Consider the following 16,288-nt stretch of genomic DNA (forward strand, 5'->3'; position numbering starts at 1 on the left):
TGAGAGATCGAGCCCCATCAGTGCAGAGCCTGCTTGGGATATTCTCTCTCTCTCTCTCTCTCTCTCTCTCTCTCTCTCTCTCTGCCCCTCCCCTGCTTGTGCACACACACCTGCTCTTTGTCTCTCTCTCAAAATAAATAGATAAGTATTTTTAAAAAAGAAAAGCTGGGGGTGCCTGGGTGGCTCAGTCAGTTAAGCCTCTGACTCGATTGAGGCTCAGGTCATGATCTCGCCGTTCACGAATTCAAGCTCCACATCAGGTTCCATGCTGATAGTGCAGAGCCTGCTTGGGATTTTGTCTGTCTGTCTGTCTGTCTGTCTCTCTCTCTCAAAATAAGAAATACATGGGAACACATTAATAAGAGATACCCAAGGCTTCCCTAAAATGTATCAATCAAATTATAGACAGAAATCAAATAAGACTTATATTAACCTATATAAATAGAAGGATATTTCCTCTTTATGAATTGAAAACCTCAACATTGTATAGGTGCCAAATCTTCACAAACTGGTCTTTAGATACGATGCAGTCCTCCTCAAATCCTCAATATATTTGCGTATGTATGCTTGGAACGCGATCAGCTGACTCTAAACTTGGCCTAGAATAGGCATGGCACTCTTTAAGAACAGGTAGGAAGACTTCAATACAGAAATGTCAATAACGAAGGGAGCGTGACACTGGTGCAGACTGGACCACAGGGCCCAATGGGAGAGAAAGCAGAACTGAGATGCAACCCCACCCCCCAACACGCAGCATTTCATTTGTGACAGAGGGGGCACTGGAAAGTGCGGGGAATTCAAGGGCCTTTCCAATCAATGGCACTGGGTCATTGGATAGACATCCACGTGAACAGTAATGAACCTTGACCCCACTCTGTTGCCACACACGACCTTGGATTCCAGGCAGGCCTCAATGGGGAAGGCAGAACAATTGATTTGACGTATTCCCTCTGCTTTATTGGATCCATTTTGTTTCTAACCATCACTGTTGTTTTGGTCTTTATTTCATGGTCAAAACCTCTATATTAATGAGTTTTAGCTTTTTGTTGGCCTTCATGTAAAAAATACAACCTAATTGTTTTATGTGTTGAAATTTTAAATTATTTCAATATTTTTGTTCTTCAAGGTGAGTTTTTTTTAAAGATTTTAAGTAATCTCTATACCCAACTTGGGGCTCTAACTCACAACCCCGAGATCAAGAGTCACACGCTCCACTGACTGAACCAGCCAGACACCCCTTCAATTTGAGACTTTTGATTCATTTTCATATCCTATCATTCTACTGGTCTGGTCACTTCACTTTCCACAATCCTCTTACGTAGTCTTTCAGCTTTCCCTTTCTGCCCACCATTCACACATTAGCTCATTAAGACCCTTTGTGTACCCCGGGGCGCCTGGGTGGCTCAGTCAGTTAAGGGTCTGACTTCGGCTCAGGTCATGGTCTCACAGTTCGTGAGTTCGAGCCCCGCATTGGGCTGTGGGCTGACAGCTCAGAGCCTGGAGCCTGCTTCACATTCTGTGTCTCCCTCTCTCTGCCCTCCCCTGCTCGCACTCTGTCTCTGTCTCTCAAAAAAATGAATAAACGTTTAAAAAAATGTAAAGAAAGACCCTCTGTGTACTCTGCATGTCCTCATATCGTTGAGGTTGTCCAAAAGGAGTAACATGTAAAGGTCACATCACTAGGGACACTAGGGGAGGTCTTTGCCAGAGTGACTTAGCTCCTCAGTCAGAATGAGAAATTTCTACAATTTTAAATGAGTTTGTATTCCTGAAATTTGCATAATTCCTTTAAGATAGGACCTCATTGGTAGCAGCGTGGGAGTGATTATTTCGATTATATTTGGTTGGAAAAGTGGCGAGAGATGAAGGGGGAGGGGGAAGCAAGGCAACTCCATCAGAATAAACAGCTTTACAGGAAAGGGCAAAAGAGGGCTCCAGGAGGGCATGCCAATAAACCAAGCTGATAGGGCTGGGTCAGCATTACCTTGGTGCTGACAGCTTGGTACACAGCTACGTCACTAGCGTCCGGCCGGTGACACTTGGAAAGAACAGGTCAGGTGGGGGGATGAATGGGGTTGACAGGATTGTGGGAAAGTCAAAGAGCTGGGGTCTACCCTCTCGGTTCTCACTATGCGTGTGAGGGCCAAAGAACGGAATCTGGCTGAACTGAGGCAAAAGATCTCAGCTTCTGTATAGAGTGGGACCCTGAGTGACTCCAAACAAACACCAGGAGCTTCGTCTCAGGCGGGAAGCCTGTCACGTGGACAGGGACACGGCTAATGGACAAGGGCTCCCACTTCCTTCGGCAGCCACGGAGACCGAAGTGTCTGCCGGCGGCCGGGCTTGAAGGAGAACTGCCAGCATTCGGGCTGTGTGCTTCCACCAATGGCCTGGCCCTACTGGCAGGCGGGAGCGGCTTGAGCAACGGACACTTGCAGTGCCCTCGTGTGGACACAAGGAGTAAAAGGAGGCAGGCTTCACCGTGAGTTTAGCATCCAACACTTACCTTTCCAGGTTCTCATGTTATCTAAACCAGAGAGAGAGATTCTTCTCGCTGCCATAGTGCACTCTGGCTTCTTGATGCCGCCATGCCCACTCCACACGACCTGTTCTTCTTGGCGCCGTTCAGAGAGATGGCTTGGCTTAGGGGGGCGGGGCGGTGGCACGTTGGACACAATGTCTGGTTCTTTTACCACACAGGGCAAGGAACCTTGGTTTTTATCTACCTGAACGGTGGGGTTTAAGGAAGTTTCCAGCAATGCTGAAGAAAAGTGGTCCCTGGCTGGCCCATTGATATCTCTACTCCACGTCAGGGCAGCCTGAGGCTTCGTGGAAGGCACCTTCTGAGATCCATTCCCATGGCGTGAGGGGTGGACCAAGTTACTGGGGGGCGCGGGCTGCAGGCAGTCAACAAAAACGTCATCAAATGAACTCTGTTCCAACGAGCGGTCTGAGTTTGACCAGCTATCACACCTGGTGGGTAGACTGAGGGAAGAAAAGCATATAAATTTGACTGAAATGAAGCAAGTCCCTGGCAGAAATCAGAAAAAGAAAGCCAGGGCGCCTGAGTGGCTCAGCGGGTTGAGCCTCTGACTCTTGATTTCGGCTCAAGTCATGATCTCGCAGGTTGTGGGTTCGAACCCCACGTCGGGCTCTGCGCTGATAGAGTGGAGCCTGGTTGGGATTCTGTCTCTCTCTTTCTCCACCCCTCCCGCTCTCTCTCTCAAAACAAACAAATAAACTAAAAAAAAAAAAAAAAGCCATCTACCCATAGATAAAACCCACGCTGGCCTCTCTCCCATGCCTCTCTCCCTCTGCAACCCTCACCAGGCCTTGGATGCAGGAAAAAACGGTTTGTTGGTTTTCGCCATCATCTCAGTGTGGGATACGTAGGAAAATGCGAGGTTGGAAACGAAAGCCACAGTGCTGGAATGCAGGACTCATCCCTCACCGTGGCTCCCGTGTCCCTACACCTTGGCTGCAGCAGGAAGAGGCGAGGGGAGACATGCCCGCTAGAAGGCGCTGCTGTGTCCTGAGCGGTCAGGCACACGGAGGCTGTGTGCGTGACAGAGCCCGCCAGAGAAGGCGGCGGACCTTCCACAAACGTGCAGAGACGCGCACACGAGCGTACCTGGTGTGACGTGGTCTTCCGGTCTCACAGTCGGACAGAATCAGATAATCGGGAAGGGAGAGAGACTCGGACTCACTCCTGCTTTCCTCAGTGGCACCGGTGTTGGTGCTCAGGTTGTCACTCGGCACGGAGGAGCTGACGGCGTGGGCCGCGGGCAGGAAGCTGGCAGGGGCTGGCTGCAGGGAGGGGGGCATGCGCGAGAAGCTGTCCACAGAATCTGCCGGAGAAATCATTTCCTGGGTTAACGTTTGAGAACGGCTTTAGCACTCACTCACGACTCCTGCGACAGCCAAATAGAAGATGCGAATCACAGCTGGTGTTTGTACTGATGGAGGAGACCATTTCCCCGAGCTATAAACAATGTCTGGGGAAGAAGGCCAATGTTCCAAGAACGAAGTGTTGAATCAATTAAGAGTAAAAAAAGCCAAGCATTCTTGGCCTCAAAATCTGCGGTAACAGAGTCCACTCACAGCTTCTTTATAGCTCGCAGCCGTAGACCTGCGTTACTATTTATGCACTCCACAAATACGTATACGTGCACGTACATTTATGCAAAATAAATATGCACGTACTTACATATGCGCACGTGCATATATGTATGTGTGTACATATAGATATACATGTCTATGTCCACAGAGAATATCTACTATTGCACCTACTATGTGCCCAGAACTGTTCTAACTCTGCCGAGACAAAGACCCTGCCCTCACTGGAATCTACAGTCCATTAGAGGAGACAGACAAATAAAACATAAATAAATAATACCGTCAACGATGTGTAAGGAAGAGAAAAGAAAGAAATAGAGTGTGATGGCTGGTAAAGCCAGCATTTCTCAAGAAGCGTGACATTCAGAAACTTCCAGTGAAAAGGCTGCTTTTACTTCCCCTTTGAACCAAGTTGGCAGACGTTCTGGATTCCTGAGTCAGAGTGGCCCAGAACTGCCTGAGTTCAGGTCCAGGCTCCACTATCTAGCTGTTGAGACTTTGGTTAAGTTACCTGCTGGCTGCAAGTTTCCTTCTTTGCAAAGTGGAGATGCTAATAGTACACACACCACAAAATCGGTCCGGGGATAAGAGGAGTTAAAACACAAAAGCATGTAACAGAGTTCCTGGCCAGAGTACTCACGATGTGTTGACTACCTATGGTTGTCGCATGTGGAACCAAACACTTTATGCGAGAAGCCACAAGAAAGCCCTTCGGGCATGGTTCTCAGATGGAGAGGACTCTGCTCTTACGACCTTCTAAAAACTAAGGCGGGGGGCTACAGGGAACGATAAAGGTCATAGGGGGTGGTTTCTGGCTTCCTCCAACTTCATACCAGAACCTTCCATCTTCTGCCCAGTGCCTGACTCGTTCCTGTTCGTCTTTGGATACTAGGACACGTGTTATCTAGCTGTTTTCGGGTAACTCCTGGATGAGGAAAGACACGGAAGAGACGTGTAATGTGGCACAAGAATACGGATCTGGCTTGGGCTGAAGGTAGGGACGAGGGTGGCGAAGAGTGAGTGGCGAGCCAGGCAGAGTTGGTCAGGGAGGCTCTGCTTGTGTGCTCACTGTTGGACGCCAGCCAGGAAGGATTCGCTGCAGCTTTGCAAGTAAGCTTGCCGTCACTTCATTTCCTTTGGTTTGAGTGCTCTCGAGGCTCAGTAATGCAACCGAATGGCTAGCTGCACTTACTAAGCTTCCCAGGTTCCTGAAGAGAACAGGACTTTGTCCTCAGGAAGCACACCCTTCTGTGCCATCCAAGAGAGCCGGACGGGCTCTCCACCGCCACCTAGCGGTGTGAGGCATGTTTCAGCGGCAGGTGATAAGCACACAGTAATGCTGTCAGCTGTGGAATCTAGGACTGAGGTTTTGTCCACCAGACTAACGTGCTAGAAGAAGTCAGATTCAAGGTCGCACAGGTTGAGGATCAGGGCGTGGTGCAATGATGCCAGGGGCTCAACAGCAAAGTCCGTGAAGGTGAGTGGATTGTAACCCTAGATGCAGTACAGCCAGTATATTACATAGAAAGGACACTACGTGTGCGTGGATCTGTATGAGAGCGAGAGAGTGATGGAGAGAGCGAACAGGAGAAAGAACCCAGACGTAGCCCAGAGCAATGTCAGAGCTAACTTGCCCTGAGCTGACCTTGAGACAATTGGAGACAGGACAAATTCTTCCCTGCCTATGAGTTCTGTTCTAGCATCCAGTGCCGAACAACCCACTAGACAACAGAAAAGCTAGACTTCCATGAATGTTGGAAAAACAGTGGTATTTAATATTTCTGGGAAATCAGCAGCCACAACAGCATGGGGAAACTCAGAGCCCTACGGGACATCCTCACCCACATTCTACTTTTACTGCAAAAGCTACGGAGTGGCTTCAAGGCCACCAAAGTCACTTGTCATGCTCAGTGTGTGCACACTGGGGCCTGAAACCTAGAACCAGGTGAAAGGAAGCAGCTTCTAGAACCGTACTTTGTGGGAACAATTCTGATATCAAGGAGCCCATCCGAATACCCTTGAGGAGGTGGGGTTGGCATCGTGATGTGTTTTCCCGCAGAAGTGCTCCAGGGTGCATCACATGCCCCAGGCCGCCCCCGGCTCACGGGAACCCCGGCCCTGCTCTCACCCGCACCATCCTCCAGTTGGCCGAAGTTGCAGACCTGACTGATGCTGTACACCCACACCAGCATTTCTACTTCGGTCTTAGCCACCAGATAGAATGTACGCAAAGCGGTCTTGACAATGAACACGAAGTTATTCTGAAATTCCTTCCGGACGAAGCCGGGGCCCACGTGCTTGCACACTGCACACTCGCTGAGGTCGATCACACGGATGGGCTTGCTCGAGTGCTTGGTCCTGTAGTACTCCAAGACGTCCGGGCTGCCGCTCATGCGGCCCCGCCGGAGGACGAACCAGCGCTTGCGCCAGGCCTGCAGGGAGGCAATTCGACAAGTTACCGGACCCACGGCATGGGCTTCTCCAGCTCTGCCGAGAACCTGTTTCATGACAAGGACAGCAGAGAAGCAGATCAACCACCCTAACAGTGAAATGCAATGTCCACCCAGCTTTGCATTAAGTGGCTAGTACACCATGTACAAGCCCACTTTATTCAATGATTTTAAGGATGGCTCGTCACTGGGGACTGCAGCAATGGCATTCGTGCCCACGGGTCAGAGGACCAGATCTATACAATCATCCCAACTGATGCAGCTGAGGAGTGTCACATCAATGCACACGTGTTCATGCTTACAAAAAAAAAAAAAAAAAAAACTTAGTAACGAATGAGACGAAAGCCTTCTTAGCACTATCTATCTGAATCCCAAAGCCAAGATTGGACGCAAAAATCAGGTACAAATCGTGAGTGCCCACTGTTGTCGGTATTAGCTAACATTATTTAACTTCTAGAGAATTGCTCAACAAGAAAAGAAAAATCATACACATTTGAGAGGAGAGAGGATTACCATCATCTGAAGTTTCTGACCGTCTTTCTGTAACTCCCAACTGCTTTACCATAACTCATTGAAGCTCCAAAACTATCCTGTGGGAAAGGTAATTGTTTTCTCTGTGTGTACATTTTATGTCTGAGAACACTGAGGTTCAGAGTAACGAATGTGGAGTAAAACAGTCAAGAGGGGGAGTGTAGCCAGCATTCCGTCCTAAACCACAGTGTGTCCCAAACCAGGAATCGGGATGTCCTAGGGGGCATTGGAAAATAGGTGTGGTTTGCTTGTCGTCCAGGCGGGCGGGGGGAGGTGCAGGGCAGGAACCATGTGGCTTAAGCTTTCACAGCCTGCTGACAAGCACTATGACAGCTGAAAGGAGAGAGCCAAGCATTGAGGTAAAATGATCACGCTTCACCTGATCCACACCCAAAAAAGAGAATGATGCTCCAGAGAAACCAGCACCGGGAGGTGGGAAGATGCTTTGCATGCCCCTGGAGCTCCTCAGTCCCCACTGTCCCCTGACCTGGAATGAGCTGCCTCCTTGGGTATGAGACCTAGGAAAAGACGTATCGGCAATTGACCATGGCCCTGCCGTTCCAAGGAGTCTTCGCTGTTAACTTCCCCACCATCTCCTGAAGCCAGGGAGAAGGAAGTAAGGCCCTTCCTCAAAGTCGTCCATTTTCAGGGTGCCTGGGTGGCTCAGTCAGTTGAGCGTCCGACTTCGGCTCAGGTCACGGTCTGATGGTTCGTGAGTTCGAGCCCCGCGTCGGGCTCTGTGCTGACAGCTCAGAGCCTGGAACCTGCTTCAGATTCTGTCTCCCTCTCTCTCTGCCCCTCCCTGCTCATGCTCTGTCTCAAAAATAAATAAAAACATTAAAAAAATTTTTTAAAAAGCCATCCATTTTCTTACATTAGGGCACCCTGTGTTCTGCTGTGAAGAACCAGACACAGACCAGGGGAGCAGGCCGACAGGCCGACGGGCCGACGGCGGGGCTGTTTTCCAGCGGAGACACTTGATGCTGCAGTTGGCAAGTGCAAGGGGCAGATTTATAGCTGTGGTTAGCTCTTCTGAGCGGTGGTGTGTGCGACAGCAGGAAGTGCGGGCTTCTGCCAGGAGGCATGGTGACCACTGGGACAGGAAGTCCTTTCTATCTCTAGCTTCTTGGGCCTGACACATTTATAAAGCCACCAGCTGAGACCAAGAGACCCCTGTAGAATGACAGGCCACCATCTGGGAGAGTTCTCAGCTCCCTCACTGCCCAGGGAACCGGAGACCCGAGGCAGCAGAGAACCCAATCAAGCGCCGACAGGGGAAAGGCCAGTCATCACAAGAGATCTACCGTTAGGCCTCCGAAAACCCCTGTGAGGCTGCGGCAATGGGGCAGGCACTCCGCGCTGGGTTGGGACAAGGAGGGAACAGGCACTTGGCAGGTGCGCCCGGCCTTGGTTTCGCCTCTCTGAGGCGAGGTTTGGCCACTCAGAAGAGGGACAGAGCGGTGGGATTAAGCCCTCATCGTCAAAGATTAGAAACATAACAGCACGTTTGTGTGCTCATGGGGATGATTCAGGAAAGACAGGAAAATGCATGATTCAACAAACTCCTGTTGCAGAAACATGGCATCAGATGAGGTAAAGCCACTGAACAGAAGTGCTCAAGTGTCACTGTGCAGTTCGGAACATGGGGGGATGGGAAATCGGGCAAACGGGGATGCAGGGCAGGCCCAGGGAGGGGTCCAGGGGACAAGGGAATGCCATGTGTACCCACTAAGGAAAGCTTTCACGGGGAGCCTGGGGCAGCCCGAACTTTCCAAAGGCTACTGTGGTAGGGAAATGTGAACAGGAACTTTGTTGTACTTCCCCAAACTGATTCTAAAAGAGGAAGTCAAACAGAGTGCAGAACCAAGTGTCAACTTAATTGTTCTTAGTTTTATGGGAACAGATTTCTCATCCTTTAAGAGCAGTTTGGGGGGGATAAAAGTAATAGCAAGAATCGCTGTGCATCCTGCCCGATGATGGAGACAGAGAATTGGGTGAGAGCCAGGGTGGGGAAGGGATCTCAAGCCGTGGCAGTGGCTGCACGGGCGGAGGGTCGGCTGGGAGCAGCATGAGCGCAAGAGGAGAATGACACGGTCATGTCTGAATGTCACTCATTTGTTCAACAGCCATCTCCCAGTGGCCCGCTCCTATGCTGACACCGTGTGGGCACCGGGAAAACAGAGGGGACCGGGGCACAGGGCCGTGGGGGGCAAGGGAAGTGGGCAGAGGGATAAACAGACGATTGCAGTCTGGGAGGTCAGTCCTATGGTCACGGAAAGCCAAAATTCTCTGGGGACGCACAAAAGACACATGCGATTGCGGGGCCCAGGGAAGCTTCCAGGAGGAAGTGGTGGGGAAGCCAAGGCTGAAGAAGGGCCCAGGAAGCAGCTAGTGGAAAGGCTTCCGCTACAATTGCTTGCAAGTGTCTGGCCGCCGCTCGGGCTGCCGAGGCGTCCGCCGCAGAGACACCATCTCCAAGGGCGTGTGGCCAGCCTGCCACTGCACCCGGAGCAGGTCCCCTGACCCCACCCAGGCGCCTTGGCTGTACACATCTCGGCTGATTTGGATAGCTGACCGTTTGGGTCCCTTGTTTTTTCTCTCCACATGCTTGTGCGTCAAACTCCCCAAGAGCTGGCCCCGGAAACCCTACGCACCCCCCTTGACTCTAATAAAGGCAGACGCCAGGCCCCTGGGAGCACTGTCTCTACCGACGACGTCGAGCCATGGCCCCAGGTGTGTCGTGCACTTTCCAGGTGTGCACACGACAAAGGCCCTGAAAGCAGCCGGCCCGCGCAAAAGCGAGGCTCTTTACAATAAAACAGCGTGGGGCGTTGGGCTGCCTCAGCCTGGATCATGAGTTCAAGCCCCATGTTGCATGTAGACATTTCTCAAAAGTAAACTTAAAGACGGGTGCCTGGGTGGCTCAGTCAGTTGAGCATCCGACTCTTGATTTGGCCTCAGGTCATGATCTCACGGTTTGTGATTTCCAGCCCCTCGTCGGGCTCCGTGCTGACAGTGCAGAGTTTGCTGGGGATTCTCTCTCTCTCTTTGCCCCTCCCCGTCTCCCCTTCTCTCTCTCTCTCCTCCTCAAAATAAATAAACTTTTTTAAAAAGATACAATGAAACAGTTCCAAGACATTAATCATGCAAACAGGTAAACAAAGGGAAAGAATCCATCACTATGCTGCCCTTCCTCGACAAGCCGTCCCACTGGGAAGATGAAGGCAAACACCTGTTTATAAATGCGTTCTGACCCATAAAGGAAAATAAATGACAGAATTCGAATATCCCCATTTTGCCACCCCTGTGAATCAGCAGCTATAGGCATGAGGCACCAACACTTGCTGGCTCAGGAAGCGAAATGGTACGAGGGTGTGATCGACCACAAGCCGACCCGGGGGGAGATCCGGCATCTCAAAGGCCCACTTTCCTCCACACATAAACAATAAGAAAAAGGGGGGCAGACTACCCAGGAGATGAAAACTTTATATCATAGTGCCTAGGGGACGCTCATCTGAGTGAATTGGTTTAAAATCCTTTTGGTTACAAGAGGGCTTCTACCGAGGGCTCAGCTAATAATAATAATAATAATTCACAAGCCACATATGTGTTTTATGTGGGTTGCTAGGTTTGTGTTTTCTTCTACAAGAGAGAGTGCACGGGGCAGGGGCAGAGAGAGAGGAGACAGACTCCCAAGTGGGCACCGCACTGTCAGCACAGAGCCCAACTTGGGGCTGGGACTCTAGAACCGGGAGATCATGAGCTGAGCTGAACCCAGGAGTCAGATGCCTAACTGGCTGAGTCCCCCAGCCACCCCCACTCAATAAACAGTTATTAAGTACCTACTGTGTGCCAGGCACTGTGCACAACAGGTGGAAGGATGCTGGAGGACTGGTGAACTCACAGAGGACGTGAGGGCTTGAGGGCTGCTGTCTCTTCTCACATAGGAGCTCTTTACCTTTTACAAGTGCAGGACCGCTAGCTTCCACGGCTGCCCTGAAGTCCGCCCCCTCCCCTTGGACCTCCTCCACTGCACATGTCCCAGAAGCAGCGCCATCATCATTTTATAAGTTATTCATAATTGTGGCTAATTGTGTGCACAGTGATTTTGCTTTCCAGATCCTCTCGGTGCAGGGCATGCTCATCTTCACAGAGAAATGGAGTACAAAAAAAGGGGTTCCTTTTGAATTCTGATGCTGCTTCTCACTTTCTGGGCGGCCTTGAGCACTTGACCGCTGCGAACCTCGGCATGTGTAAACGGAGCCAGTATGCCCTGGCCTGCCTCCCGTGTGCTGTGATTGCGGCGAAGCCATGACAAATGGACAGAGAAACATTATCAATTTGAAAGTAACTTATAAAAGGATGATGGGGCTGTGTGTTACCAGGGCACAAGGCACTGCTTGCCCTGGGGAAACTTTCTCCCCTGTGGAGTGCATACCCCCCCCCCCCCCGCAACCCATGCACCAATGGTTCTGAGGGCTTTTCTAGCTCTGATAATCAAAATCTGTTTCCCATGAGCCTTTCCTGCCACAGCCACCAAGCTGACTCATTACCACCCCATGAGTATCATCTCCAACAAGAAAAACCTGCAACATCCTGTAACCTTGTGGAAAAGTGTTTGTGCTCATTCCTCGAATCTGAGAAAGGTTAAAACTGAGCTCCTCCAGGAGGGTGTGTCTGGATCACAAGCCTGCTCATCTGTAGGGAAGTGTTAAAGGAATAATTGAATCTCATCTTTCTAAGACTAAAAGCTACGTGTTGTTCTCCTCTTAAACCAACCCAACTTGCTGACTTCATAATTTACAAACACCTCGTAGTTTGGTTCTTGGTAGACAGTGACCCGCCGGGTCAAAGAAAAGCCCAAGTGCCAGCGAGCCTGGGGTGGAATCTCAACTTCCCTGGGATGGGTTGAGTTAGGTACCCCCATCCCCCCATTCATATGCTGAAGTCCCAACCCCCAGGACCTCAGAGTGTGACTGGATTTGGAGACAGAATCTTTAGCAAGTTAAAATGACGCTATTAGTGTGGGAGCTAAGGGGAAAATGTGCACACATGCATAGAAGGAATATATCACAAAGAGGCAGAGAGGGAAGATGGCTATCAGCCAGCTAATCAGCCAGGAGAGAGGCCTGGGATGGATCCTTCCTCCCGGCCCTGCCGACATCTTGATCCCAGACTTCTAGCTTCTTAAATCGTAAGACAATACATTTCTGTTGTTTAAGCCACCCAATCTGTGGCACTTTGTCACAGCAGCTCCAGCAAACGGATACGTTCCTCAACTGTTGGTACACATTCAAATCACTCCACTTCCAGCCACACCAGTGTAGACCTGGCACTGAACTTACCCCCTACCCATAAAACCAACTAGACCAAGTAGATGCAACGAGTGCTTTCAGGCACTGGACGACAGTCAGTGCAGGGCTGTGACCCGTATGAGAAGAGAAACGAAAGAGGTAAGCCCATGGACCATCCTGGCTTTCGGCTTCCAGGCCCATTTCTAGACCATGACAGTGAGGGGAGGGGGTCCTAAACAGAGCACAGCAGTCTTGCAGAGTTGAGAAGACAGAGATAAAAATTCTGGATGGTTGAGGTGGCTGAAATTTGCAGGGAACAGGGCCAGAGAGGAGGAAGCTAGGTAAGGAAAGAGTTCCAGAAGCCTACAGAGGAACCACCCCACAAGACCCGTACTAATGACAGCACATGTACAGTGAAACTCCATGAGGTGAACCGAAACACAAATCCAAAAACAACGACCAGGGACCCACGAACTGAACACCTACCAGGGCTGGGACATGTCTGACTTCTGACCAGTTAGAGTGGAAAAACCTGAAACACTCAGGAGAGACTCTGGAAAGGCCACAGCTTAGAATTGGAATAGGCCAAACCAGCCCTGGAGTGGAGGCGCTCTAGACTTGCCCAAAGAAAGCTTAACAAGAAGCCTTCGAATGATCAAGACTAACAAACATGGCCTAATTATTCACAGAAGCTCAGGAAGAATGTGGTTGGCAGGGCACCTGGGTGGCTCAGTTGGTTAAGCATCCAATTTCAGCTCAGGTCATGATCTCGCGGTCCGTGGGTTCAAGCCCCGCGTCGGGCTCTGTGCTGACAGCTCAGAGCCTGGAGCCTGCTTCTAATTCTGTGTCTCCCTCTCTCTCTGGCCCTTCCCGGCTCATGCTCTGTCTCTCTCTCCCCAAAAATTATAAATAAACGTTAAACAAATTTTTTTTTAAGATAAATAAAGTTTAAAAATATATACAATATTACTCTGGAGAGGGGCGCCTAGAGGGGCCTCAGTCAGTTAAGCGTCCAACTCTTGATTTCCACTCAGGTCATGATCTCATGGTTCATAGGATTGAGCCCCACGTGGGGCTCTGCACTGACAGCGGGAGCCTGCTTGGAATTATCTCTCTCCCTGTCTCTCCTCCACTTGCATGTTCTCTTTCTCTCTCCCTCAAAATAAATAATCAACTTAAAAATACTAGTCTTGAGAAAAATGACTATTTTTGTGGGTTCATAACAAACCTAATCACCAAGATTCACTCATGACACATTTATGCGGCAAGAGACTGGGATGTGATGGTGAACCAGGCAGATGTGATCTCTAAGCTGGATGCGAGGCAGTCACACAAGGCTTGGTACCGGACTTTTAAATCAAACACAGTAAATGCTCTATCCAGACACTGCAGCGGCCTGTTCAGGATTAAATTGGGGTGTGAAAGTGATCAGTTAAGCAAACCTAACATGAGCTTTTATCAGCTATTGAGACAGATTATCAAGGTTGGAGTTTACGAAGGAGACACCTTAGAAGTCTGAACATTTGATTTGTGCGCTCGGTTTTACTTGCAAAGTGAGATAAACCTGGCCAGGTTATAGCAATTTCACTTCTTGTGCTCCAGAATTCACTCCCATAAAATTGAAGTGGCCTGTCTGGATTATGTCCATTGTCAAAAAACACTGAAATGAACGGAGAAACATCCTGAAAGTCTCCAAGGCCGTAAAGAGACACCTCTGGTTTAAACTGCTTTTCTGGCCAGAGTGATTACTGTCCCTTTGTTTCGGCGGAATTGGCCCCCTGCCCCCTCTGCAGTGGTGAAATCCCAAAGCTATGAAATCATTTCCTCCACATACACACAGGATGGGTCCACAACCTGCCTTCGCAGCCAGGCTTCCCAAGTCAGGCTGAAGGAACAGGACCTCCGTGTGGCTGCACTGGGAGCTAGGTTTCGACCCTTTGGTATTGCTGGTCCCTGAAGTACCTGCAGTGCATTGTTGATGTGGGCTAGTGGCGCAACGGACAGACTAGCGCTGTGGCCGTGAAGGAGGAATGGGAAGGACCCCTGTGTTGGAACAGATCTACATACTGACAGCGGTGGCGGTCACGCGAAACTACGGCTGATGAAAGTGCACTGACGCGCACACAGGCGCGCGTGTGCATGTGCGACAGGGGAAGCCTGCAGCAGCTCTCGGATGTTCTCGATGTCATTTACTGGTTGTGTAAGATAGAGACACTAGGGGAACAACAGAAGGCCACCAGCCTCCTGGGGATCTAACGATGTTTCTAAATAAGCTCACAAAAACATCCTCAACCCAAAAGAAGTCAAGAGAGTACAGAAAGCTGGCAGAGGGGGTGTGCACAAAACATGCTTGCCTTCACTCCACGTGTGTCCACGCTTACAGTCACCGAACGGGAAGCGTGCTGGGGGCAGAGAGAACTACGACGCAGGCTCTGCTTCTACAATGCTCACAGTGGTCTCGCGGGCCTAATGCACTGATGGGATGTGCTGCGTGGATGAATCTGCAACCGCCGAGAGGGTAGGAGCGACAGTCGGTGAAGCTGGAGCGGTGGCACCAGCCGGTGGAAGACACGGAATTGCTAGTCCCGGCCCACCAAGGGCACGTGACCACGATGGAGGGAGGCCTCCATGCTGAATGGCAGGCTCTGGTTTACAAATGCGCAGACACCGTCACTGTGCAATGTGGTACCGACTGCTCAGAGTGCTCTGCGTGGGACAGCGGCACAGGAGCTGCCACCAATGGCATTCCTTTCTCTTACCAGTTTATCCACTTTTACTCATAATCCTGTGAAGTGCTCAAAGCAGTGAATTTTTCCAGAACAGTGAATTTTTCCAAGTGTCTTGTTCATTAATGCAAGTGTCATCACTCCCCCTTCAGTGTTCAAGAACACTCTGTAACTTGGGAAGCCTGCGTGGCTCAGTCGGTGAAGCGTCCGACTTTGTCTCAGGTCATGATCTCTCAGTTCGTGAGTTCGAGTCCCATGTCTGGCTCTGTGCTGGCGGTGTGGAGCCTGGAGCCTGGAGCCTGCTTTGGATTCTGTGTCCCCCTCTCTCCCTGCCCATCCCCTGCCGGCACTGTCTCTCTCTGCCTCTCAAAAATAAACAAACATTAAAAAAATGTTTTAAACAACACTCTATAACTTAAGAAGTTCAACAAAAATTAGTTGAAATTCAAGAAAAGCAAAAACAGTGGGAGTTGGTCGGTGACCCGGGAAGCTATCTGAACACGTCACCGGGCAGGTTTCCCAGCTGGCTGATCCGGCCACTCCTGCAGCTTCCTGGGAGGCATCTGGAGGGAAACAGTGACACAGCAGTGCCCTGCAAGTCACGTGTCTGAGCCCTCTCAGCAAAGACTGTTTTATCCCACAAAACTATCAGAAGCATTTCCCCTGATTTAGCTGTCTTCCAAAGTGGAATATTTCTGTCCCTTTACATGCACTCTTCTCTAGAGATCAGAAGACGGGGAGGAAAAAAAAGCAAAGACAAATAAGACTGGCCCTTGTCTGATTTACGGACTGACTTTTCATTTCCTCTTACATCCTTCCTCATCACTGTTCCTCTACCAGCAGGTTCCCCCCGCTGGCTTTTTCTTGTTGTTGTCTTGCCCACAGTTGATGTGGGCTTCGTAAATGCTAGCTAGTGTTTAGAAAAGCTAACGAGTCAATCACCGCCGCCATTTGTACGGCCCCCAGGGATCTTGGATGCGGTCCCAGAACACGAGATGAAGGGGAGCAGTTGGTAACGACCTGAAGTTCCCCCATTCTCTTCCCAATGGCTTCGCCATGAAAATACTCAGGAAGTTTGGGGCGTGTTTATGGGTTGCAAAAGGTGAAAATCATCAAACAAACAGAATTCTGAATAATGTTCCACTTTCTCTCCGCCTTCTACTTCCTTGCC

At 50.2% G+C, this 16,288-nt stretch overlaps 1 protein-coding gene across 2 annotated transcripts in view; it reads right to left on the bottom strand.

Annotated features, from left to right (window-relative positions):
• The window catches only part of GAB3 (GRB2 associated binding protein 3), a 78,406-nt gene that overhangs the window by 33,703 nt on the left and 28,415 nt on the right, over positions 1–16,288 (bottom strand). Inside the window, exons 2-4 of one of the 2 annotated variants that reach the window (XM_049644521.1) lie at positions 6,245–6,548; positions 3,632–3,848; positions 2,507–2,985 (exon numbers count right to left, since the gene is read on the bottom strand). In XM_049644521.1, coding sequence (XP_049500478.1) covers positions 2,507–2,985; positions 3,632–3,848; positions 6,245–6,548 — 1,000 coding nt within the window. Of the gene's footprint in view, positions 1–2,506; positions 2,986–3,631; positions 3,849–6,244; positions 11,526–16,288 lie in introns of those variants that run through there. The other variant, XM_049644520.1, reaches the window with a different exon arrangement.

The sequence above is a fragment of the Panthera uncia genome, chromosome X, assembly GCF_023721935.1.
Source record: "Panthera uncia isolate 11264 chromosome X, Puncia_PCG_1.0, whole genome shotgun sequence".
NCBI lineage: Eukaryota > Metazoa > Chordata > Mammalia > Carnivora > Felidae > Panthera > Panthera uncia.